Source organism: Micropterus salmoides, unplaced genomic scaffold, assembly GCF_014851395.1.
Source record: "Micropterus salmoides isolate LMB-PRFRI ecotype aquatic unplaced genomic scaffold, ASM1485139v1 Ms_hic_scaffold_15, whole genome shotgun sequence".
NCBI classification, from domain to species: Eukaryota; Metazoa; Chordata; class Actinopteri; order Centrarchiformes; family Centrarchidae; genus Micropterus; species Micropterus salmoides.
In genome coordinates, this window is record NW_024040596.1 from 30,425,902 (window position 1) to 30,452,830 (window position 26,929).

At 46.0% G+C, this 26,929-nt stretch overlaps 1 protein-coding gene across 1 annotated transcript; it reads left to right on the top strand.

The window, feature by feature from the left end:
* The first annotated feature begins 1,668 nt into the window (after positions 1-1,668).
* col6a3 (collagen, type VI, alpha 3) lies at positions 1,669-26,893 on the top strand. Its single transcript, XM_038719629.1, is given in 32 exon segments — positions 1,669-2,244; positions 2,503-3,096; positions 3,320-3,919; positions 4,179-4,772; positions 4,997-5,596; positions 5,822-6,421; positions 6,681-7,274; positions 7,499-8,098; positions 8,324-8,923; positions 9,183-9,776; positions 10,001-10,600; positions 10,826-11,425; positions 11,685-12,278; positions 12,503-13,102; positions 13,328-13,927; positions 14,187-14,780; positions 15,005-15,604; positions 15,830-16,429; positions 16,689-17,282; positions 17,507-18,106; positions 18,332-18,931; positions 19,190-19,783; positions 20,008-20,201; positions 20,204-20,606; positions 20,861-21,454; positions 21,679-22,278; positions 22,504-23,103; positions 23,361-23,954; positions 24,179-24,778; positions 25,004-25,603; positions 25,828-26,426; positions 26,686-26,893. Coding segments are annotated over 32 exon segments (18,039 nt in total). The 5' UTR covers positions 1,669-1,721; the 3' UTR covers positions 26,866-26,893.
* The last annotated feature ends 36 nt before the right edge of the window (positions 26,894-26,929 follow it).

Sequence of the window (26,929 nt, forward strand, 5' to 3'; positions counted from 1 at the left end):
CGCCAGGATATTGGAGTAATAAGCCTGGATGATAAAGCAGTATGAAAGCGGCTATATGACAATAACATTATGACAAAAACATAATCCATAGCCTAGTATCAATCGATCCAGTACAACAATTTGGCCCATGCATGGACCACAAGCACAGAGTCAGGATCATGAAACATGCTTTCACTCACCGCAGCTGAGGACTCACTTGAGGAGAAAGGTGGCACGGCAGTTTTTCCTCTGGGCAAACTTCTGGATGACTCTGAAGTTTTTCAGAGAGTCTGTGAACATTTTCCACAGAGTTTAATGACCATTATCATCCGACTGTCACTGAGCACGTAGCTCAATGGAGCGCCTGTCCAAGTAACGTTAAGCCAAGTTTCACAGCATCACCCAGATGACTCCCACTGTTGTCATGTTTTACAATGCTCTTGGAAAGATGAAGTTGAAGACAGGCCCAATTCCGTTAATGATTGTGTATTTAAAGGAAAAGGGTGGTCACACCAAATATTTATTTGGTTTAGATTTTTCTTCTGTTCACTCACTTTGGATTTTGTTAAACGATAAAAATAATCTATTAACATGTCTATTTTTGAAAGCATTCTTACTTTACAGCATTGTTTCCACACCTGACTAAACCTATTGCACAGGACTGTAGTTTTTATTTTGGATGGATCTGAAAATACCAGAAATGGATTTTTAGCCAGTAAAGATTTCCTGTCCAAAATAATTGAAAGACATTGAACCAAATAAAGACAGAACTGATGTGATTCAGTTCAGCAATGCAGCTGTCATTAGGCTCTCAAACAAAGGTGAAAGACCTCTCAAAATGGGTGCATTATTGCATTATTAATTTATTTAATAAATAATAAGACGTTTATCTGAAGCTTTTACCCAAAGTGGTATCTGTCTTATCCACTGCTCCAGTGCCACCCAGATACAGTAAGAATAAAATTATGAATACATACATTTTTAATAGTTTGGTAAAATGATCTTGAAGATGAACAATTTGAAAATTACATATAGAGTTTTGTTTTTGTTTCTACATTTTTCAATACATCTTTCTAAGAAAATCTCAAAATTGATTTGTCTTTGTCTTTTTTTTTGACAATTTTATTCAACGCACAAATACACGTAAATAAACATCTCTTCCAATAACCTACCCCTAAGAAATGATAATTAATTCACTTTGGTGAATTAAAGACAATAACATTACATTACATTCCACAATATTGGTAGCACGCAATTGAAGGGTATTTTACTAAGATGAGGTCAAATCTGATAGCATCGAACTGCTCAAGATATCCCACGATCCCAGTTATGCTCTATCTGTGTCTGAATTTACGGACCTCCCCAATATCCAACAACAGCTGTCCTCTGTAATGAGCACAGTGCAAAGGAGGGCCACGCCCTTGACACCAACAGTGACTGGTAAGAAAGTGACAGAATTTTACATTCCACCATCAGGGTAGAATGCAAGTTGAACATGTGTATTTTACTAAGTTGAGGTCAGCCAGTTGCACTCAGTGTAAAATAGTTTTGGCAGCATTAATAGAGCAAGTTGTAAATGTTGAGGCTACATTTTGTCATCTGACTTTCACACTGGAACTAGTTGACACATGAACTTAAATATGTCTGAAATTTTATGTTCCCCAGTGGAGAGACAGCTACCAAGAAGGGATCTTGTGTTCTTGTTGGATGGATCTGATGGTACTAGAACTGGATTCCCAGCTATGCGAGACTTTGTCCAAAGAGTAGTAGAGACACTCAGTGTGGATGACAACAAAGACCGTGTCTCAGTGGTTCAGTACAGCAGAGATCCAGCTGTCCAGTTCTATCTGAACACATACCCGACAAAGGGCGAGATCCTTGACAGTGTCAGAGGTTTGAGGCACAAAGGCGGAAGGCCCCTCAACACTGGAGCAGCTCTCCAGTACTTGAGGGATAATGTCTTCACGGCCTCTGCCGGAAGCAGGCGTGTGGAAGGAGTTCCACAGGTCCTAATATTGCTAAGTGGTGGCAAGTCTTCTGACAGTGTTGATGTACCAGCCTCTGCTCTCAAACAGCTGGGTGTCTTGACCATTACAATTGGAACCGGGAGCTCTGATAGCCTCGAACTGCAGAAGATATCCCACGATCCCAGTTATGCTCTATCTGTGTCTGAATTCACTGACCTTCCCAGTGTCCAACAGCAACTTAAGTCCTCCGTGGAGGCTGTGGTTATTGGCGTCGCCCCAGAATCACCAACTGTATTTGGTATGTTAACAAGCACAGCCTCTTGCTGGCCCGAAATGCTACCTGACTTGTTTTACCTTACATGTGGCAAAGAAATTGTGATACTTGTTTAGCTCCAGGTGTTCATTGAAAGAGAGGTGGTGGTGTGCTTTCCCACTGTTTAAAATTGAAGTAGGCACTGTTAAGTGATTTTCAAAAAAATGTCCACCACTTGATGATCAGTCAATCAGAGTACTTTTTGCAAAGTTTTTTATTTTTTGTCTTCCTGTATTTCCTCAGTTGACACTGCCAAAAAGGATATCGTATTCCTTCTGGATGGTTCTGATGCCACAAGGAATGGCTTCCCTGCCATGCGTGATTTTGTTGAGAGAGTGGTGGAGAAACTCAATGTGGGAGAAAACAAAGACCGTGTCTCTGTGGTCCAGTACAGCAGAGATGCAGAGGTCCATTTCGATCTGAAAAGATACAAAACACGAGATGATATTCTGGATTCGGTCAGAGGGCTGAGACACAGAGGAGGCAGACCCCTCAACACCGGGGCAGCCCTCCAATATGTCAGGGACAACGTCTTCACAAACTCCTCCGGGAGCAGGCGCCTCCAAGGTGTTCCACAAATGTTGATCCTGCTAAATGGTGGAAGGTCTTTTGATAATGTAGATACCCCAGCCTCTGCTCTAAAACAGCAGGGCATCTATGTTGTTGGCATTGGAACAAGGAACTCTGATAGTAGAGAGCTGCAGAAGATATCATATGAGCCTACTTACGCTCTATCAGTGTCTGAATTCACTGACCTCCCCGATATCCAAGAACAGCTCTCCTCTGTAATGAGCACGGTGCTAGGGAGGGCCACGCCCATGACACCAACAGTGACTGGTAAGAAAGTGACAGATTTTTACATTCCACATCATGGTAGGACGCAAATTGAACAAGTGTATTTCACTAAGTTGAGGTCAGCCAGTGCCACTTTGACAAAAGAGTTTTGCCAGCATTAACAGAGCAAGTTGTAGACATCGAGGCTAGCTTTTGCCATCTGACTTTCACACTGGCAGCATTTGACACATGAACTTAAATATGTCTGAAATTTTATGTTCCCTAGTGGAGAGACAGCTACCAGGAAGGGATCTTGTGTTCTTGTTGGATGGATCTGATGGTACTAGAACTGGATTCCCAGCTATGCGAGACTTTGTCCAAAGAGTAGTAGAGACACTCAGTGTGGATGACAACAAAGACCGTGTCTCAGTGGTTCAGTACAGCAGAGATCCAGCTGTCCAGTTCTATCTGAACACATACACCACTAAGGGCGAGATCCTTGACACGGTCAGAGGTTTGAGGCACAAAGGCGGAAGACCCCTCAACACTGGAGCAGCTCTCCAGTACTTGAGGGATAATGTCTTCACGGCCTCTGCCGGAAGCAGGCGTGTGGAAGGAGTTCCACAGGTCCTAATATTGCTAAGTGGTGGAAGGTCTTTTGACAGTGTTGATGTACCAGCCTCTGCTCTCAAACAGCTGGGTGTCTTGACCATTGCGATTGGAACCAGGGCCTCTGATAGCAGCGAACTGCTCAAGATATCCCACGATCCCAGTTATGCTCTATCTGTGTCTGAATTCACTGACCTTCCCAGTGTCCAACAGCAACTTAAGTCCTCCGTGGAGGCTGTGGTTATTGGCGTCGCCCCAGAATCACCAACTGTATTTGGTATGTTAACAAGCACAGCCTCTTGCTGGCCCGAAATGCTACCTCACTTGTTTTACCTTACATGTGGCAAAGAAATTGTGATACTTGTTTAGCTCCAGGTGTTCATTGAAAGAGAGGTGGTGGTGTGCTTTCCCACTGTTTAAAATTGAAGTAGGCACTGTTAAGTGATTTTCAAAAAAATGTCCACCACTTGATGATCAGTCAATCAGAGTACTTTTTGCAAAGGTTTTTTATTTTTTGTCTTCCTGTATTTCCTCAGTTGACACTGCCAAAAAGGATATCGTATTCCTTCTGGATGGTTCTGATGCCACAAGGAATGGCTTCCCTGCCATGCGTGATTTTGTTGAGAGAGTGGTGGAGAAACTCAATGTGGGAGAAAACAAAGACCGTGTCTCTGTGGTCCAGTACAGCAGAGATGCAGAGGTCCATTTCGATCTGAAAAGATACAAAACACGAGATGATATTCTGGATTCGGTCAGAGGGCTGAGACACAGAGGAGGCAGACCCCTCAACACCGGGGCAGCCCTCCAATATGTCAGGGACAACGTCTTCACAAACTCCTCCGGGAGCAGGCGCCTCCAAGGTGTTCCACAAATGTTGATCCTGCTAAATGGTGGAAGGTCTTTTGATAATGTAGATACCCCAGCCTCTGCTCTAAAACAGCAGGGCATCTATGTTGTTGGCATTGGAACAAGGAACTCTGATAGTAGAGAGCTGCAGAAGATATCATATGAGCCTACTTACGCTCTATCAGTGTCTGAATTCACTGACCTCCCCGATATCCAAGAACAGCTCTCCTCTGTAATGAGCACGGTGCTAGGGAGGGCCACGCCCATGACACCAACAGTGACTGGTAAGAAAGTGACAGATTTTTACATTCCACACTCATGGTAGGACGCAAATTGAACAAGTGTATTTCACTAAGTTGAGGTCAGCCAGTGCCACTTTGACAAAAGAGTTTTGCCAGCATTAACAGAGCAAGTTGTAGACATCGAGGCTAGCTTTTGCCATCTGACTTTCACACTGGCAGCATTTGACACATGAACTTAAATATGTCTGAAATTTTATGTTCCCTAGTGGAGAGACAGCTACCAGGAAGGGATCTTGTGTTCTTGTTGGATGGATCTGATGGTACTAGAACTGGATTCCCAGCTATGCGAGACTTTGTCCAAAGAGTAGTAGAGACACTCAGTGTGGATGACAACAAAGACCGTGTCTCAGTGGTTCAGTACAGCAGAGATCCAGCTGTCCAGTTCTATCTGAACACATACACCACTAAGGGCGAGATCCTTGACACGGTCAGAGGTTTGAGGCACAAAGGCGGAAGACCCCTCAACACTGGAGCAGCTCTCCAGTACTTGAGGGATAATGTCTTCACGGCCTCTGCCGGAAGCAGGCGTGTGGAAGGAGTTCCACAGGTCCTAATATTGCTAAGTGGTGGAAGGTCTTTTGACAGTGTTGATGTACCAGCCTCTGCTCTCAAACAGCTGGGTGTCTTGACCATTGCGATTGGAACCAGGGCCTCTGATAGCAGCGAACTGCTCAAGATATCCCACGATCCCAGTTATGCTCTATCGGTGTCTGAATTTACGGACCTCCCCAATATCCAACAACAGCTGTCCTCTGTAATGAGCACAGTGCAAAGGAGGGCCACGCCCTTGACACCAACAGTGACTGGTAAGAAAGTGACAGAATTTTACATTCCACCATCAGGGTAGAATGCAAGTTGAACATGTGTATTTTACTAAGTTGAGGTCAGCCAGTTGCACTCAGTGTAAAATAGTTTTGGCAGCATTAATAGAGCAAGTTGTAAATGTTGAGGCTACATTTTGTCATCTGACTTTCACACTGGAACTAGTTGACACATGAACTTAAATATGTCTGAAATTTTATGTTCCCCAGTGGAGAGACAGCTACCAGGAAGGGATCTTGTGTTCTTGTTGGATGGATCTGATGGTACTAGAACTGGATTCCCAGCTATGCGAGACTTTGTCCAAAGAGTAGTAGAGACACTCAGTGTGGATGACAACAAAGACCGTGTCTCAGTGGTTCAGTACAGCAGAGAGCCAGCTGTCCAGTTCTATCTGAACACATACCCGACAAAGGGCGAGATCCTTGACAGTGTCAGAGGTTTGAGGCACAAAGGTGGAAGACCCCTCAACACTGGAGCAGCTCTCCAGTACTTGAGGGATAATGTCTTCACGGCCTCTGCCGGAAGCAGGCGTGTGGAAGGAGTTCCACAGGTCCTAATATTGCTAAGTGGTGGCAAGTCTTCTGACAGTGTTGATGTACCAGCCTCTGCTCTCAAACAGCTGGGTGTCTTGACCATTACAATTGGAACCGGGAGCTCTGATAGCATCGAACTGCAGAAGATATCCCACGATCCCAGTTATGCTCTATCTGTGTCTGAATTCACTGACCTTCCCAGTGTCCAACAGCAACTTAAGTCCTCCGTGGAGGCTGTGGTTATTGGCGTCGCCCCAGAATCACCAACTGTATTTGGTATGTTAACAAGCACAGCCTCTTGCTGGCCCGAAATGCTACCTCACTTGTTTTACCTTACATGTGGCAAAGAAATTGTGATACTTGTTTAGCTCCAGGTGTTCATTGAAAGAGAGGTGGTGGTGTGCTTTCCCACTGTTTAAAATTGAAGTAGGCACTGTTAAGTGATTTTCAAAAAAATGTCCACCACTTGATGATCAGTCAATCAGAGTACTTTTTGCAAAGGTTTTTTATTTTTTGTCTTCCTGTATTTCCTCAGTTGACACTGCCAAAAAGGATATCGTATTCCTTCTGGATGGTTCTGATGCCACAAGGAATGGCTTCCCTGCCATGCGTGATTTTGTTGAGAGAGTGGTGGAGAAACTCAATGTGGGAGAAAACAAAGACCGTGTCTCTGTGGTCCAGTACAGCAGAGATGCAGAGGTCCATTTCGATCTGAAAAGATACAAAACACGAGATGATATTCTGGATTCGGTCAGAGGGCTGAGACACAGAGGAGGCAGACCCCTCAACACCGGGGCAGCCCTCCAATATGTCAGGGACAACGTCTTCACAAACTCCTCCGGGAGCAGGCGCCTCCAAGGTGTTCCACAAATGTTGATCCTGCTAAATGGTGGAAGGTCTTTTGATAATGTAGATACCCCAGCCTCTGCTCTAAAACAGCAGGGCATCTATGTTGTTGGCATTGGAACAAGGAACTCTGATAGTAGAGAGCTGCAGAAGATATCATATGAGCCTACTTACGCTCTATCAGTGTCTGAATTCACTGACCTCCCCGATATCCAAGAACAGCTCTCCTCTGTAATGAGCACGGTGCTAGGGAGGGCCACGCCCATGACACCAACAGTGACTGGTAAGAAAGTGACAGATTTTTACATTCCACACTCATGGTAGGACGCAAATTGAACAAGTGTATTTCACTAAGTTGAGGTCAGCCAGTGCCACTTTGACAAAAGAGTTTTGCCAGCATTAACAGAGCAAGTTGTAGACATCGAGGCTAGCTTTTGCCATCTGACTTTCACACTGGCAGCATTTGACACATGAACTTAAATATGTCTGAAATTTTATGTTCCCTAGTGGAGAGACAGCTACCAGGAAGGGATCTTGTGTTCTTGTTGGATGGATCTGATGGTACTAGAACTGGATTCCCAGCTATGCGAGACTTTGTCCAAAGAGTAGTAGAGACACTCAGTGTGGATGACAACAAAGACCGTGTCTCAGTGGTTCAGTACAGCAGAGATCCAGCTGTCCAGTTCTATCTGAACACATACACCACTAAGGGCGAGATCCTTGACACGGTCAGAGGTTTGAGGCACAAAGGCGGAAGACCCCTCAACACTGGAGCAGCTCTCCAGTACTTGAGGGATAATGTCTTCACGGCCTCTGCCGGAAGCAGGCGTGTGGAAGGAGTTCCACAGGTCCTAATATTGCTAAGTGGTGGAAGGTCTTTTGACAGTGTTGATGTACCAGCCTCTGCTCTCAAACAGCTGGGTGTCTTGACCATTGCGATTGGAACCAGGGCCTCTGATAGCAGCGAACTGCTCAAGATATCCCACGATCCCAGTTATGCTCTATCGGTGTCTGAATTTACGGACCTCCCCAATATCCAACAACAGCTGTCCTCTGTAATGAGCACAGTGCAAAGGAGGGCCACGCCCTTGACACCAACAGTGACTGGTAAGAAAGTGACAGAATTTTACATTCCACCATCAGGGTAGAATGCAAGTTGAACATGTGTATTTTACTAAGTTGAGGTCAGCCAGTTGCACTCAGTGTAAAATAGTTTTGGCAGCATTAATAGAGCAAGTTGTAAATGTTGAGGCTACATTTTGTCATCTGACTTTCACACTGGAACTAGTTGACACATGAACTTAAATATGTCTGAAATTTTATGTTCCCCAGTGGAGAGACAGCTACCAGGAAGGGATCTTGTGTTCTTGTTGGATGGATCTGATGGTACTAGAACTGGATTCCCAGCTATGCGAGACTTTGTCCAAAGAGTAGTAGAGACACTCAGTGTGGATGACAACAAAGACCGTGTCTCAGTGGTTCAGTACAGCAGAGAGCCAGCTGTCCAGTTCTATCTGAACACATACCCGACAAAGGGCGAGATCCTTGACAGTGTCAGAGGTTTGAGGCACAAAGGTGGAAGACCCCTCAACACTGGAGCAGCTCTCCAGTACTTGAGGGATAATGTCTTCACGGCCTCTGCCGGAAGCAGGCGTGTGGAAGGAGTTCCACAGGTCCTAATATTGCTAAGTGGTGGCAAGTCTTCTGACAGTGTTGATGTACCAGCCTCTGCTCTCAAACAGCTGGGTGTCTTGACCATTACAATTGGAACCGGGAGCTCTGATAGCATCGAACTGCAGAAGATATCCCACGATCCCAGTTATGCTCTATCTGTGTCTGAATTCACTGACCTTCCCAGTGTCCAACAGCAACTTAAGTCCTCCGTGGAGGCTGTGGTTATTGGCGTCGCCCCAGAATCACCAACTGTATTTGGTATGTTAACAAGCACAGCCTCTTGCTGGCCCGAAATGCTACCTCACTTGTTTTACCTTACATGTGGCAAAGAAATTGTGATACTTGTTTAGCTCCAGGTGTTCATTGAAAGAGAGGTGGTGGTGTGCTTTCCCACTGTTTAAAATTGAAGTAGGCACTGTTAAGTGATTTTCAAAAAAATGTCCACCACTTGATGATCAGTCAATCAGAGTACTTTTTGCAAAGGTTTTTTATTTTTTGTCTTCCTGTATTTCCTCAGTTGACACTGCCAAAAAGGATATCGTATTCCTTCTGGATGGTTCTGATGCCACAAGGAATGGCTTCCCTGCCATGCGTGATTTTGTTGAGAGAGTGGTGGAGAAACTCAATGTGGGAGAAAACAAAGACCGTGTCTCTGTGGTCCAGTACAGCAGAGATGCAGAGGTCCATTTCGATCTGAAAAGATACAAAACACGAGATGATATTCTGGATTCGGTCAGAGGGCTGAGACACAGAGGAGGCAGACCCCTCAACACCGGGGCAGCCCTCCAATATGTCAGGGACAACGTCTTCACAAACTCCTCCGGGAGCAGGCGCCTCCAAGGTGTTCCACAAATGTTGATCCTGCTAAATGGTGGAAGGTCTTTTGATAATGTAGATACCCCAGCCTCTGCTCTAAAACAGCAGGGCATCTATGTTGTTGGCATTGGAACAAGGAACTCTGATAGTAGAGAGCTGCAGAAGATATCATATGAGCCTACTTACGCTCTATCAGTGTCTGAATTCACTGACCTCCCCGATATCCAAGAACAGCTCTCCTCTGTAATGAGCACGGTGCTAGGGAGGGCCACGCCCATGACACCAACAGTGACTGGTAAGAAAGTGACAGATTTTTACATTCCACACTCATGGTAGGACGCAAATTGAACAAGTGTATTTCACTAAGTTGAGGTCAGCCAGTGCCACTTTGACAAAAGAGTTTTGCCAGCATTAACAGAGCAAGTTGTAGACATCGAGGCTAGCTTTTGCCATCTGACTTTCACACTGGCAGCATTTGACACATGAACTTAAATATGTCTGAAATTTTATGTTCCCTAGTGGAGAGACAGCTACCAGGAAGGGATCTTGTGTTCTTGTTGGATGGATCTGATGGTACTAGAACTGGATTCCCAGCTATGCGAGACTTTGTCCAAAGAGTAGTAGAGACACTCAGTGTGGATGACAACAAAGACCGTGTCTCAGTGGTTCAGTACAGCAGAGATCCAGCTGTCCAGTTCTATCTGAACACATACACCACTAAGGGCGAGATCCTTGACACGGTCAGAGGTTTGAGGCACAAAGGCGGAAGACCCCTCAACACTGGAGCAGCTCTCCAGTACTTGAGGGATAATGTCTTCACGGCCTCTGCCGGAAGCAGGCGTGTGGAAGGAGTTCCACAGGTCCTAATATTGCTAAGTGGTGGAAGGTCTTTTGACAGTGTTGATGTACCAGCCTCTGCTCTCAAACAGCTGGGTGTCTTGACCATTGCGATTGGAACCAGGGCCTCTGATAGCAGCGAACTGCTCAAGATATCCCACGATCCCAGTTATGCTCTATCGGTGTCTGAATTTACGGACCTCCCCAATATCCAACAACAGCTGTCCTCTGTAATGAGCACAGTGCAAAGGAGGGCCACGCCCTTGACACCAACAGTGACTGGTAAGAAAGTGACAGAATTTTACATTCCACCATCAGGGTAGAATGCAAGTTGAACATGTGTATTTTACTAAGTTGAGGTCAGCCAGTTGCACTCAGTGTAAAATAGTTTTGGCAGCATTAATAGAGCAAGTTGTAAATGTTGAGGCTACATTTTGTCATCTGACTTTCACACTGGAACTAGTTGACACATGAACTTAAATATGTCTGAAATTTTATGTTCCCCAGTGGAGAGACAGCTACCAGGAAGGGATCTTGTGTTCTTGTTGGATGGATCTGATGGTACTAGAACTGGATTCCCAGCTATGCGAGACTTTGTCCAAAGAGTAGTAGAGACACTCAGTGTGGATGACAACAAAGACCGTGTCTCAGTGGTTCAGTACAGCAGAGAGCCAGCTGTCCAGTTCTATCTGAACACATACCCGACAAAGGGCGAGATCCTTGACAGTGTCAGAGGTTTGAGGCACAAAGGTGGAAGACCCCTCAACACTGGAGCAGCTCTCCAGTACTTGAGGGATAATGTCTTCACGGCCTCTGCCGGAAGCAGGCGTGTGGAAGGAGTTCCACAGGTCCTAATATTGCTAAGTGGTGGCAAGTCTTCTGACAGTGTTGATGTACCAGCCTCTGCTCTCAAACAGCTGGGTGTCTTGACCATTACAATTGGAACCGGGAGCTCTGATAGCATCGAACTGCAGAAGATATCCCACGATCCCAGTTATGCTCTATCTGTGTCTGAATTCACTGACCTTCCCAGTGTCCAACAGCAACTTAAGTCCTCCGTGGAGGCTGTGGTTATTGGCGTCGCCCCAGAATCACCAACTGTATTTGGTATGTTAACAAGCACAGCCTCTTGCTGGCCCGAAATGCTACCTCACTTGTTTTACCTTACATGTGGCAAAGAAATTGTGATACTTGTTTAGCTCCAGGTGTTCATTGAAAGAGAGGTGGTGGTGTGCTTTCCCACTGTTTAAAATTGAAGTAGGCACTGTTAAGTGATTTTCAAAAAAATGTCCACCACTTGATGATCAGTCAATCAGAGTACTTTTTGCAAAGGTTTTTTATTTTTTGTCTTCCTGTATTTCCTCAGTTGACACTGCCAAAAAGGATATCGTATTCCTTCTGGATGGTTCTGATGCCACAAGGAATGGCTTCCCTGCCATGCGTGATTTTGTTGAGAGAGTGGTGGAGAAACTCAATGTGGGAGAAAACAAAGACCGTGTCTCTGTGGTCCAGTACAGCAGAGATGCAGAGGTCCATTTCGATCTGAAAAGATACAAAACACGAGATGATATTCTGGATTCGGTCAGAGGGCTGAGACACAGAGGAGGCAGACCCCTCAACACCGGGGCAGCCCTCCAATATGTCAGGGACAACGTCTTCACAAACTCCTCCGGGAGCAGGCGCCTCCAAGGTGTTCCACAAATGTTGATCCTGCTAAATGGTGGAAGGTCTTTTGATAATGTAGATACCCCAGCCTCTGCTCTAAAACAGCAGGGCATCTATGTTGTTGGCATTGGAACAAGGAACTCTGATAGTAGAGAGCTGCAGAAGATATCATATGAGCCTACTTACGCTCTATCAGTGTCTGAATTCACTGACCTCCCCGATATCCAAGAACAGCTCTCCTCTGTAATGAGCACGGTGCTAGGGAGGGCCACGCCCATGACACCAACAGTGACTGGTAAGAAAGTGACAGATTTTTACATTCCACACTCATGGTAGGACGCAAATTGAACAAGTGTATTTCACTAAGTTGAGGTCAGCCAGTGCCACTTTGACAAAAGAGTTTTGCCAGCATTAACAGAGCAAGTTGTAGACATCGAGGCTAGCTTTTGCCATCTGACTTTCACACTGGCAGCATTTGACACATGAACTTAAATATGTCTGAAATTTTATGTTCCCTAGTGGAGAGACAGCTACCAGGAAGGGATCTTGTGTTCTTGTTGGATGGATCTGATGGTACTAGAACTGGATTCCCAGCTATGCGAGACTTTGTCCAAAGAGTAGTAGAGACACTCAGTGTGGATGACAACAAAGACCGTGTCTCAGTGGTTCAGTACAGCAGAGATCCAGCTGTCCAGTTCTATCTGAACACATACACCACTAAGGGCGAGATCCTTGACACGGTCAGAGGTTTGAGGCACAAAGGCGGAAGACCCCTCAACACTGGAGCAGCTCTCCAGTACTTGAGGGATAATGTCTTCACGGCCTCTGCCGGAAGCAGGCGTGTGGAAGGAGTTCCACAGGTCCTAATATTGCTAAGTGGTGGAAGGTCTTTTGACAGTGTTGATGTACCAGCCTCTGCTCTCAAACAGCTGGGTGTCTTGACCATTGCGATTGGAACCAGGGCCTCTGATAGCAGCGAACTGCTCAAGATATCCCACGATCCCAGTTATGCTCTATCGGTGTCTGAATTTACGGACCTCCCCAATATCCAACAACAGCTGTCCTCTGTAATGAGCACAGTGCAAAGGAGGGCCACGCCCTTGACACCAACAGTGACTGGTAAGAAAGTGACAGAATTTTACATTCCACCATCAGGGTAGAATGCAAGTTGAACATGTGTATTTTACTAAGTTGAGGTCAGCCAGTTGCACTCAGTGTAAAATAGTTTTGGCAGCATTAATAGAGCAAGTTGTAAATGTTGAGGCTACATTTTGTCATCTGACTTTCACACTGGAACTAGTTGACACATGAACTTAAATATGTCTGAAATTTTATGTTCCCCAGTGGAGAGACAGCTACCAGGAAGGGATCTTGTGTTCTTGTTGGATGGATCTGATGGTACTAGAACTGGATTCCCAGCTATGCGAGACTTTGTCCAAAGAGTAGTAGAGACACTCAGTGTGGATGACAACAAAGACCGTGTCTCAGTGGTTCAGTACAGCAGAGAGCCAGCTGTCCAGTTCTATCTGAACACATACCCGACAAAGGGCGAGATCCTTGACAGTGTCAGAGGTTTGAGGCACAAAGGTGGAAGACCCCTCAACACTGGAGCAGCTCTCCAGTACTTGAGGGATAATGTCTTCACGGCCTCTGCCGGAAGCAGGCGTGTGGAAGGAGTTCCACAGGTCCTAATATTGCTAAGTGGTGGCAAGTCTTCTGACAGTGTTGATGTACCAGCCTCTGCTCTCAAACAGCTGGGTGTCTTGACCATTACAATTGGAACCGGGAGCTCTGATAGCATCGAACTGCAGAAGATATCCCACGATCCCAGTTATGCTCTATCTGTGTCTGAATTCACTGACCTTCCCAGTGTCCAACAGCAACTTAAGTCCTCCGTGGAGGCTGTGGTTATTGGCGTCGCCCCAGAATCACCAACTGTATTTGGTATGTTAACAAGCACAGCCTCTTGCTGGCCCGAAATGCTACCTCACTTGTTTTACCTTACATGTGGCAAAGAAATTGTGATACTTGTTTAGCTCCAGGTGTTCATTGAAAGAGAGGTGGTGGTGTGCTTTCCCACTGTTTAAAATTGAAGTAGGCACTGTTAAGTGATTTTCAAAAAAATGTCCACCACTTGATGATCAGTCAATCAGAGTACTTTTTGCAAAGGTTTTTTATTTTTTGTCTTCCTGTATTTCCTCAGTTGACACTGCCAAAAAGGATATCGTATTCCTTCTGGATGGTTCTGATGCCACAAGGAATGGCTTCCCTGCCATGCGTGATTTTGTTGAGAGAGTGGTGGAGAAACTCAATGTGGGAGAAAACAAAGACCGTGTCTCTGTGGTCCAGTACAGCAGAGATGCAGAGGTCCATTTCGATCTGAAAAGATACAAAACACGAGATGATATTCTGGATTCGGTCAGAGGGCTGAGACACAGAGGAGGCAGACCCCTCAACACCGGGGCAGCCCTCCAATATGTCAGGGACAACGTCTTCACAAACTCCTCCGGGAGCAGGCGCCTCCAAGGTGTTCCACAAATGTTGATCCTGCTAAATGGTGGAAGGTCTTTTGATAATGTAGATACCCCAGCCTCTGCTCTAAAACAGCAGGGCATCTATGTTGTTGGCATTGGAACAAGGAACTCTGATAGTAGAGAGCTGCAGAAGATATCATATGAGCCTACTTACGCTCTATCAGTGTCTGAATTCACTGACCTCCCCGATATCCAAGAACAGCTCTCCTCTGTAATGAGCACGGTGCTAGGGAGGGCCACGCCCATGACACCAACAGTGACTGGTAAGAAAGTGACAGATTTTTACATTCCACACTCATGGTAGGACGCAAATTGAACAAGTGTATTTCACTAAGTTGAGGTCAGCCAGTGCCACTTTGACAAAAGAGTTTTGCCAGCATTAACAGAGCAAGTTGTAGACATCGAGGCTAGCTTTTGCCATCTGACTTTCACACTGGCAGCATTTGACACATGAACTTAAATATGTCTGAAATTTTATGTTCCCTAGTGGAGAGACAGCTACCAGGAAGGGATCTTGTGTTCTTGTTGGATGGATCTGATGGTACTAGAACTGGATTCCCAGCTATGCGAGACTTTGTCCAAAGAGTAGTAGAGACACTCAGTGTGGATGACAACAAAGACCGTGTCTCAGTGGTTCAGTACAGCAGAGATCCAGCTGTCCAGTTCTATCTGAACACATACACCACTAAGGGCGAGATCCTTGACACGGTCAGAGGTTTGAGGCACAAAGGCGGAAGACCCCTCAACACTGGAGCAGCTCTCCAGTACTTGAGGGATAATGTCTTCACGGCCTCTGCCGGAAGCAGGCGTGTGGAAGGAGTTCCACAGGTCCTAATATTGCTAAGTGGTGGAAGGTCTTTTGACAGTGTTGATGTACCAGCCTCTGCTCTCAAACAGCTGGGTGTCTTGACCATTGCGATTGGAACCAGGGCCTCTGATAGCAGCGAACTGCTCAAGATATCCCACGATCCCAGTTATGCTCTATCGGTGTCTGAATTTACGGACCTCCCCAATATCCAACAACAGCTGTCCTCTGTAATGAGCACAGTGCAAAGGAGGGCCACGCCCTTGACACCAACAGTGACTGGTAAGAAAGTGACAGAATTTTACATTCCACCATCAGGGTAGAATGCAAGTTGAACATGTGTATTTTACTAAGTTGAGGTCAGCCAGTTGCACTCAGTGTAAAATAGTTTTGGCAGCATTAATAGAGCAAGTTGTAAATGTTGAGGCTACATTTTGTCATCTGACTTTCACACTGGAACTAGTTGACACATGAACTTAAATATGTCTGAAATTTTATGTTCCCCAGTGGAGAGACAGCTACCAGGAAGGGATCTTGTGTTCTTGTTGGATGGATCTGATGGTACTAGAACTGGATTCCCAGCTATGCGAGACTTTGTCCAAAGAGTAGTAGAGACACTCAGTGTGGATGACAACAAAGACCGTGTCTCAGTGGTTCAGTACAGCAGAGAGCCAGCTGTCCAGTTCTATCTGAACACATACCCGACAAAGGGCGAGATCCTTGACAGTGTCAGAGGTTTGAGGCACAAAGGTGGAAGACCCCTCAACACTGGAGCAGCTCTCCAGTACTTGAGGGATAATGTCTTCACGGCCTCTGCCGGAAGCAGGCGTGTGGAAGGAGTTCCACAGGTCCTAATATTGCTAAGTGGTGGCAAGTCTTCTGACAGTGTTGATGTACCAGCCTCTGCTCTCAAACAGCTGGGTGTCTTGACCATTACAATTGGAACCGGGAGCTCTGATAGCATCGAACTGCAGAAGATATCCCACGATCCCAGTTATGCTCTATCTGTGTCTGAATTCACTGACCTTCCCAGTGTCCAACAGCAACTTAAGTCCTCCGTGGAGGCTGTGGTTATTGGCGTCGCCCCAGAATCACCAACTGTATTTGGTATGTTAACAAGCACAGCCTCTTGCTGGCCCGAAATGCTACCTCACTTGTTTTACCTTACATGTGGCAAAGAAATTGTGATACTTGTTTAGCTCCAGGTGTTCATTGAAAGAGAGGTGGTGGTGTGCTTTCCCACTGTTTAAAATTGAAGTAGGCACTGTTAAGTGATTTTCAAAAAAATGTCCACCACTTGATGATCAGTCAATCAGAGTACTTTTTGCAAAGGTTTTTTATTTTTTGTCTTCCTGTATTTCCTCAGTTGACACTGCCAAAAAGGATATCGTATTCCTTCTGGATGGTTCTGATGCCACAAGGAATGGCTTCCCTGCCATGCGTGATTTTGTTGAGAGAGTGGTGGAGAAACTCAATGTGGGAGAAAACAAAGACCGTGTCTCTGTGGTCCAGTACAGCAGAGATGCAGAGGTCCATTTCGATCTGAAAAGATACAAAACACGAGATGATATTCTGGATTCGGTCAGAGGGCTGAGACACAGAGGAGGCAGACCCCTCAACACCGGGGCAGCCCTCCAATATGTCAGGGACAACGTCTTCACAAACTCCTCCGGGAGCAGGCGCCTCCAAGGTGTTCCACAAATGTTGATCCTGCTAAATGGTGGAAGGTCTTTTGATAATGTAGATACCCCAGCCTCTGCTCTAAAACAGCAGGGCATCTATGTTGTTGGCATTGGAACAAGGAACTCTGATAGTAGAGAGCTGCAGAAGATATCATATGAGCCTACTTACGCTCTATCAGTGTCTGAATTCACTGACCTCCCCGATATCCAAGAACAGCTCTCCTCTGTAATGAGCACGGTGCTAGGGAGGGCCACGCCCATGACACCAACAGTGACTGGTAAGAAAGTGACAGATTTTTACATTCCACACTCATGGTAGGACGCAAATTGAACAAGTGTATTTCACTAAGTTGAGGTCAGCCAGTGCCACTTTGACAAAAGAGTTTTGCCAGCATTAACAGAGCAAGTTGTAGACATCGAGGCTAGCTTTTGCCATCTGACTTTCACACTGGCAGCATTTGACACATGAACTTAAATATGTCTGAAATTTTATGTTCCCTAGTGGAGAGACAGCTACCAGGAAGGGATCTTGTGTTCTTGTTGGATGGATCTGATGGTACTAGAACTGGATTCCCAGCTATGCGAGACTTTGTCCAAAGAGTAGTAGAGACACTCAGTGTGGATGACAACAAAGACCGTGTCTCAGTGGTTCAGTACAGCAGAGATCCAGCTGTCCAGTTCTATCTGAACACATACACCACTAAGGGCGAGATCCTTGACACGGTCAGAGGTTTGAGGCACAAAGGCGGAAGACCCCTCAACACTGGAGCAGCTCTCCAGTACTTGAGGGATAATGTCTTCACGGCCTCTGCCGGAAGCAGGCGTGTGGAAGGAGTTCCACAGGTCCTAATATTGCTAAGTGGTGGAAGGTCTTTTGACAGTGTTGATGTACCAGCCTCTGCTCTCAAACAGCTGGGTGTCTTGACCATTGCGATTGGAACCAGGGCCTCTGATAGCAGCGAACTGCTCAAGATATCCCACGATCCCAGTTATGCTCTATCGGTGTCTGAATTTACGGACCTCCCCAATATCCAACAACAGCTGTCCTCTGTAATGAGCACAGTGCAAAGGAGGGCCACGCCCTTGACACCAACAGTGACTGGTAAGAAAGTGACAGAATTTTACATTCCACCATCAGGGTAGAATGCAAGTTGAACATGTGTATTTTACTAAGTTGAGGTCAGCCAGTTGCACTCAGTGTAAAATAGTTTTGGCAGCATTAATAGAGCAAGTTGTAAATGTTGAGGCTACATTTTGTCATCTGACTTTCACACTGGAACTAGTTGACACATGAACTTAAATATGTCTGAAATTTTATGTTCCCCAGTGGAGAGACAGCTACCAGGAAGGGATCTTGTGTTCTTGTTGGATGGATCTGATGGTACTAGAACTGGATTCCCAGCTATGCGAGACTTTGTCCAAAGAGTAGTAGAGACACTCAGTGTGGATGACAACAAAGACCGTGTCTCAGTGGTTCAGTACAGCAGAGAGCCAGCTGTCCAGTTCTATCTGAACACATACCCGACAAAGGGCGAGATCCTTGACAGTGTCAGAGGTTTGAGGCACAAAGGTGGAAGACCCCTCAACACTGGAGCAGCTCTCCAGTACTTGAGGGATAATGTCTTCACGGCCTCTGCCGGAAGCAGGCGTGTGGAAGGAGTTCCACAGGTCCTAATATTGCTAAGTGGTGGCAAGTCTTCTGACAGTGTTGATGTACCAGCCTCTGCTCTCAAACAGCTGGGTGTCTTGACCATTACAATTGGAACCGGGAGCTCTGATAGCATCGAACTGCAGAAGATATCCCACGATCCCAGTTATGCTCTATCTGTGTCTGAATTCACTGACCTTCCCAGTGTCCAACAGCAACTTAAGTCCTCCGTGGAGGCTGTGGTTATTGGCGTCGCCCCAGAATCACCAACTGTATTTGGTATGTTAACAAGCACAGCCTCTTGCTGGCCCGAAATGCTACCTCACTTGTTTTACCTTACATGTGGCAAAGAAATTGTGATACTTGTTTAGCTCCAGGTGTTCATTGAAAGAGAGGTGGTGGTGTGCTTTCCCACTGTTTAAAATTGAAGTAGGCACTGTTAAGTGATTTTCAAAAAAATGTCCACCACTTGATGATCAGTCAATCAGAGTACTTTTTGCAAAGTTTTTTATTTTTTGTCTTCCTGTATTTCCTCAGTTGACACTGCCAAAAAGGATATCGTATTCCTTCTGGATGGTTCTGATGCCACAAGGAATGGCTTCCCTGCCATGCGTGATTTTGTTGAGAGAGTGGTGGAGAAACTCAATGTGGGAGAAAACAAAGACCGTGTCTCTGTGGTCCAGTACAGCAGAGATGCAGAGGTCCATTTCGATCTGAAAAGATACAAAACACGAGATGATATTCTGGATTCGGTCAGAGGGCTGAGACACAGAGGAGGCAGACCCCTCAACACCGGGGCAGCCCTCCAATATGTCAGGGACAACGTCTTCACAAACTCCTCCGGGAGCAGGCGCCTCCAAGGTGTTCCACAAATGTTGATCCTGCTAAATGGTGGAAGGTCTTTTGATAATGTAGATACCCCAGCCTCTGCTCTAAAACAGCAGGGCATCTATGTTGTTGGCATTGGAACAAGGAACTCTGATAGTAGAGAGCTGCAGAAGATATCATATGAGCCTACTTACGCTCTATCAGTGTCTGAATTCACTGACCTCCCCGATATCCAAGAACAGCTCTCCTCTGTAATGAGCACGGTGCTAGGGAGGGCCACGCCCATGACACCAACAGTGACTGGTAAGAAAGTGACAGATTTTTACATTCCACACTCATGGTAGGACGCAAATTGAACAAGTGTATTTCACTAAGTTGAGGTCAGCCAGTGCCACTTTGACAAAAGAGTTTTGCCAGCATTAACAGAGCAAGTTGTAGACATCGAGGCTAGCTTTTGCCATCTGACTTTCACACTGGCAGCATTTGACACATGAACTTAAATATGTCTGAAATTTTATGTTCCCTAGTGGAGAGACAGCTACCAGGAAGGGATCTTGTGTTCTTGTTGGATGGATCTGATGGTACTAGAACTGGATTCCCAGCTATGCGAGACTTTGTCCAAAGAGTAGTAGAGACACTCAGTGTGGATGACAACAAAGACCGTGTCTCAGTGGTTCAGTACAGCAGAGATCCAGCTGTCCAGTTCTATCTGAACACATACCCACTAAGGGCGAGATCCTTGACACGGTCAGAGGTTTGAGGCACAAAGGCGGAAGACCCCTCAACACTGGAGCAGCTCTCCAGTACTTGAGGGATAATGTCTTCACGGCCTCTGCCGGAAGCAGGCGTGTGGAAGGAGTTCCACAGGTCCTAATATTGCTAAGTGGTGGCAAGTCTTCTGACAGTGTTGATGTACCAGCCTCTGCTCTCAAACAGCTGGGTGTCTTGACCATTACAATTGGAACCGGGAGCTCTGATAGCATCGAACTGCAGAAGATATCCCACGATCCCAGTTATGCTCTATCTGTGTCTGAATTCACTGACCTTCCCAGTGTCCAACAGCAACTTAAGTCCTCCGTGGAGGCTGTGGTTATTGGCGTCGCCCCAGAATCACCAACTGTATTTGGTATGTTAACAAGCACAGCCTCTTGCTGGCCCGAAATGCTACCTGACTTGTTTTACCTTACATGTGGCAAAGAAATTGTGATACTTGTTTAGCTCCAGGTGTTCATTGAAAGAGAGGTGGTGGTGTGCTTTCCCACTGTTTAAAATTGAAGTAGGCATTAAGTGATTTTCAAAAAAATGTCCACCACTTGATGATCAGTCAATCAGAGTACTTTTGCAAAGTTTTTTATTTTTTGTCTTCCTGTATTTCCTCAGTTGACACTGCCAAAAAGGATATCGTATTCCTTCTGGATGGTTCTGATGCCACAAGGAATGGCTTCCCTGCCATGCGTGATTTTGTTGAGAGAGTGGTGGAGAAACTCAATGTGGGAGAAAACAAAGACCGTGTCTCTGTGGTCCAGTACAGCAGAGATGCAGAGGTCCATTTCGATCTGAAAAGATACAAAACACGAGATGATATTCTGGATTCGGTCAGAGGGCTGAGACACAGAGGAGGCAGACCCCTCAACACCGGGGCAGCCCTCCAATATGTCAGGGACAACGTCTTCACAAACTCCTCCGGGAGCAGGCGCCTCCAAGGTGTTCCACAAATGTTGATCCTGCTAAATGGTGGAAGGTCTTTTGATAATGTAGATACCCCAGCCTCTGCTCTAAAACAGCAGGGCATCTATGTTGTTGGCATTGGAACAAGGAACTCTGATAGTAGAGAGCTGCAGAAGATATCATATGAGCCTACTTACGCTCTATCAGTGTCTGAATTCACTGACCTCCCCGATATCCAAGAACAGCTCTCCTCTGTAATGAGCACGGTGCTAGGGAGGGCCACGCCCATGACACCAACAGTGACTGGTAAGAAAGTGACAGATTTTTACATTCCACACTCATGGTAGGACGCAAATTGAACAAGTGTATTTCACTAAGTTGAGGTCAGCCAGTGCCACTTTGACAAAAGAGTTTTGCCAGCATTAACAGAGCAAGTTGTAGACATCGAGGCTAGCTTTTGCCATCTGACTTTCACACTGGCAGCATTTGACACATGAACTTAAATATGTCTGAAATTTTATGTTCCCTAGTGGAGAGACAGCTACCAGGAAGGGATCTTGTGTTCTTGTTGGATGGATCTGATGGTACTAGAACTGGATTCCCAGCTATGCGAGACTTTGTCCAAAGAGTAGTAGAGACACTCAGTGTGGATGACAACAAAGACCGTGTCTCAGTGGTTCAGTACAGCAGAGATCCAACTGTCCAGTTCTATCTGAACACATACACCACTAAGGGCGAGATCCTTGACACGGTCAGAGGTTTGAGGCACAAAGGCGGAAGACCCCTCAACACTGGAGCAGCTCTCCAGTACTTGAGGGATAATGTCTTCACGGCCTCTGCCGGAAGCAGGCGTGTGGAAGGAGTTCCACAGGTCCTAATATTGCTAAGTGGTGGAAGGTCTTTTGACAGTGTTGATGTACCAGCCTCTGCTCTCAAACAGCTGGGTGTCTTGACCATTGCGATTGGAACCAGGGCCTCTGATAGCAGCGAACTGCTCAAGATATCCCACGATCCCAGTTATGCTCTATCTGTGTCTGAATTTACGGACCTCCCCAATATCCAACAACAGCTGTCCTCTGTAATGAGCACAGTGCAAAGGAGGGCCACGCCCTTGACACCAACAGTGACTGGTAAGAAAGTGACAGAATTTTACATTCCACCATCAGGGTAGAATGCAAGTTGAACATGTGTATTTTACTAAGTTGAGGTCAGCCAGTTGCACTCAGTGTAAAATAGTTTTGGCAGCATTAATAGAGCAAGTTGTAAATGTTGAGGCTACATTTTGTCATCTGACTTTCACACTGGAACTAGTTGACACATGAACTTAAATATGTCTGAAATTTTATGTTCCCCAGTGGAGAGACAGCTACCAGGAAGGGATCTTGTGTTCTTGTTGGATGGATCTGATGGTACTAGAACTGGATTCCCAGCTATGCGAGACTTTGTCCAAAGAGTAGTAGAGACACTCAGTGTGGATGACAACAAAGACCGTGTCTCAGTGGTTCAGTACAGCAGAGAGCCAGCTGTCCAGTTCTATCTGAACACATACCCGACAAAGGGCGAGATCCTTGACAGTGTCAGAGGTTTGAGGCACAAAGGTGGAAGACCCCTCAACACTGGAGCAGCTCTCCAGTACTTGAGGGATAATGTCTTCACGGCCTCTGCCGGAAGCAGGCGTGTGGAAGGAGTTCCACAGGTCCTAATATTGCTAAGTGGTGGCAAGTCTTCTGACAGTGTTGATGTACCAGCCTCTGCTCTCAAACAGCTGGGTGTCTTGACCATTACAATTGGAACCGGGAGCTCTGATAGCATCGAACTGCAGAAGATATCCCACGATCCCAGTTATGCTCTATCTGTGTCTGAATTCACTGACCTTCCCAGTGTCCAACAGCAACTTAAGTCCTCCGTGGAGGCTGTGGTTATTGGCGTCGCCCCAGAATCACCAACTGTATTTGGTATGTTAACAAGCACAGCCTCTTGCTGGCCCGAAATGCTACCTGACTTGTTTTACCTTACATGTGGCAAAGAAATTGTGATACTTGTTTAGCTCCAGGTGTTCATTGAAAGAGAGGTGGTGGTGTGCTTTCCCACTGTTTAAAATTGAAGTAGGCACTGTTAAGTGATTTTCAAAAAAATGTCCACCACTTGATGATCAGTCAATCAGAGTACTTTTGCAAAGTTTTTTATTTTTTGTCTTCCTGTATTTCCTCAGTTGACACTGCCAAAAAGGATATCGTATTCCTTCTGGATGGTTCTGATGCCACAAGGAATGGCTTCCCTGCCATGCGTGATTTTGTTGAGAGAGTGGTGGAGAAACTCAATGTGGGAGAAAACAAAGACCGTGTCTCTGTGGTCCAGTACAGCAGAGATGCAGAGGTCCATTTCGATCTGAAAAGATACAAAACACGAGATGATATTCTGGATTCGGTCAGAGGGCTGAGACACAGAGGAGGCAGACCCCTCAACACCGGGGCAGCCCTCCAATATGTCAGGGACAACGTCTTCACAAACTCCTCCGGGAGCAGGCGCCTCCAAGGTGTTCCACAAATGTTGATCCTGCTAAATGGTGGAAGGTCTTTTGATAATGTAGATACCCCAGCCTCTGCTCTAAAACAGCAGGGCATCTATGTTGTTGGCATTGGAACAAGGAACTCTGATAGTAGAGAGCTGCAGAAGATATCATATGAGCCTACTTACGCTCTATCAGTGTCTGAATTCACTGACCTCCCCGATATCCAAGAACAGCTCTCCTCTGTAATGAGCACGGTGCTAGGGAGGGCCACGCCCATGACACCAACAGTGACTGGTAAGAAAGTGACAGATTTTTACATTCCACACTCATGGTAGGACGCAAATTGAACAAGTGTATTTCACTAAGTTGAGGTCAGCCAGTGCCACTTTGACAAAAGAGTTTTGCCAGCATTAACAGAGCAAGTTGTAGACATCGAGGCTAGCTTTTGCCATCTGACTTTCACACTGGCAGCATTTGACACATGAACTTAAATATGTCTGAAATTTTATGTTCCCTAGTGGAGAGACAGCTACCAGGAAGGGATCTTGTGTTCTTGTTGGATGGATCTGATGGTACTAGAACTGGATTCCCAGCTATGCGAGACTTTGTCCAAAGAGTAGTAGAGACACTCAGTGTGGATGACAACAAAGACCGTGTCTCAGTGGTTCAGTACAGCAGAGATCCAACTGTCCAGTTCTATCTGAACACATACACCACTAAGGGCGAGATCCTTGACACGGTCAGAGGTTTGAGGCACAAAGGCGGAAGACCCCTCAACACTGGAGCAGCTCTCCAGTACTTGAGGGATAATGTCTTCACGGCCTCTGCCGGAAGCAGGCGTGTGGAAGGAGTTCCACAGGTCCTAATATTGCTAAGTGGTGGAAGGTCTTTTGACAGTGTTGATGTACCAGCCTCTGCTCTCAAACAGCTGGGTGTCTTGACCATTGCGATTGGAACCAGGGCCTCTGATAGCAGCGAACTGCTCAAGATATCCCACGATCCCAGTTATGCTCTATCTGTGTCTGAATTTACGGACCTCCCCAATATCCAACAACAGCTGTCCTCTGTAATGAGCACAGTGCAAAGGAGGGCCACGCCCTTGACACCAACAGTGACTGGTAAGAAAGTGACAGAATTTTACATTCCACCATCAGGGTAGAATGCAAGTTGAACATGTGTATTTTACTAAGTTGAGGTCAGCCAGTTGCACTCAGTGTAAAATAGTTTTGGCAGCATTAATAGAGCAAGTTGTAAATGTTGAGGCTACATTTTGTCATCTGACTTTCACACTGGAACTAGTTGACACATGAACTTAAATATGTCTGAAATTTTATGTTCCCCAGTGGAGAGACAGCTACCAGGAAGGGATCTTGTGTTCTTGTTGGATGGATCTGATGGTACTAGAACTGGATTCCCAGCTATGCGAGACTTTGTCCAAAGAGTAGTAGAGACACTCAGTGTGGATGACAACAAAGACCGTGTCTCAGTGGTTCAGTACAGCAGAGAGCCAGCTGTCCAGTTCTATCTGAACACATACCCGACAAAGGGCGAGATCCTTGACACGGTCAGAGGTTTGAGGCACAAAGGTGGAAGACCCCTCAACACTGGAGCAGCTCTCCAGTACTTGAGGGATAATGTCTTCACGGCCTCTGCCGGAAGCAGGCGTGTGGAAGGAGTTCCACAGGTCCTAATATTGCTAAGTGGTGGCAAGTCTTCTGACAGTGTTGATGTACCAGCCTCTGCTCTCAAACAGCTGGGTGTCTTGACCATTGCAATTGGAACCAGGGCCTCTGATAGCAGCGAACTGCTCAAGATATCCCACGATCCCAGTTATGCTCTATCTGTGTCTGAATTTACGGACCTCCCCAATATCCAACAACAGCTGTCCTCTGTAATGAGCACAGTGCAAAGGAGGGCCACGCCCTTGACACCAACAGTGACTGGTAAGAAAGTGACAGAATTTTACATTCCACCATCAGGGTAGAATGCAAGTTGAACATGTGTATTTACTAAGTTGAGGTCAGCCAGTTGCACTCAGTGTAAAATAGTTTTGGCAGCATTAATAGAGCAAGTTGTAAATGTTGAGGCTACATTTTGTCATCTGACTTTCACACTGGAACTAGTTGACACATGAACTTAAATATGTCTGAAATTTTATGTTCCCCAGTGGAGAGACAGCTACCAGGAAGGGATCTTGTGTTCTTGTTGGATGGATCTGATGGTACTAGAACTGGATTCCCAGCTATGCGAGACTTTGTCCAAAGAGTAGTAGAGACACTCAGTGTGGATGACAACAAAGACCGTGTCTCAGTGGTTCAGTACAGCAGAGAGCCAGCTGTCCAGTTCTATCTGAACACATACCCGACAAAGGGCGAGATCCTTGACAGTGTCAGAGGTTTGAGGCACAAAGGTGGAAGACCCCTCAACACTGGAGCAGCTCTCCAGTACTTGAGGGATAATGTCTTCACGGCCTCTGCCGGAAGCAGGCGTGTGGAAGGAGTTCCACAGGTCCTAATATTGCTAAGTGGTGGCAAGTCTTCTGACAGTGTTGATGTACCAGCCTCTGCTCTCAAACAGCTGGGTGTCTTGACCATTACAATTGGAACCGGGAGCTCTGATAGCATCGAACTGCAGAAGATATCCCACGATCCCAGTTATGCGCTATCTGTGTCTGAATTCACTGACCTTCCCAGTGTCCAACAGCAACTTAAGTCCTCCGTGGAGGCTGTGGTTATTGGCGTGCCCCAGAATCACCAACTGTATTTGGTATGTTAACAAGCACAGCCTCTTGCTGGCCCGAAATGCTACCTGACTTGTTTTACCTTACATGTGGCAAAGAAATTGTGATACTTGTTTAGCTCCAGGTGTTCATTGAAAGAGAGGTGGTGGTGTGCTTTCCCACTGTTTAAAATTGAAGTAGGCACTATTAAGTGATTTTCAAAAAAAATGTCCACCACTTGATGATCAGTCAATCAGAGTACTTTGTGCAAAGATTTTTTATTTTTGTCTTCCTGTATTTCCTCAGTTGACACTGCCAAAAAGGATATCGTATTCCTTCTGGATGGTTCTGATGCCACAAGGAATGGCTTCCCTGCCATGCGTGATTTTGTTGAGAGAGTGGTGGAGAAACTCAATGTGGGAGAAAACAAAGACCGTGTCTCTGTGGTCCAGTACAGCAGAGATGCAGAGGTCCATTTCGATCTGAAAAGATACAAAACACGAGATGATATTCTGGATTCGGTCAGAGGGCTGAGACACAGAGGAGGCAG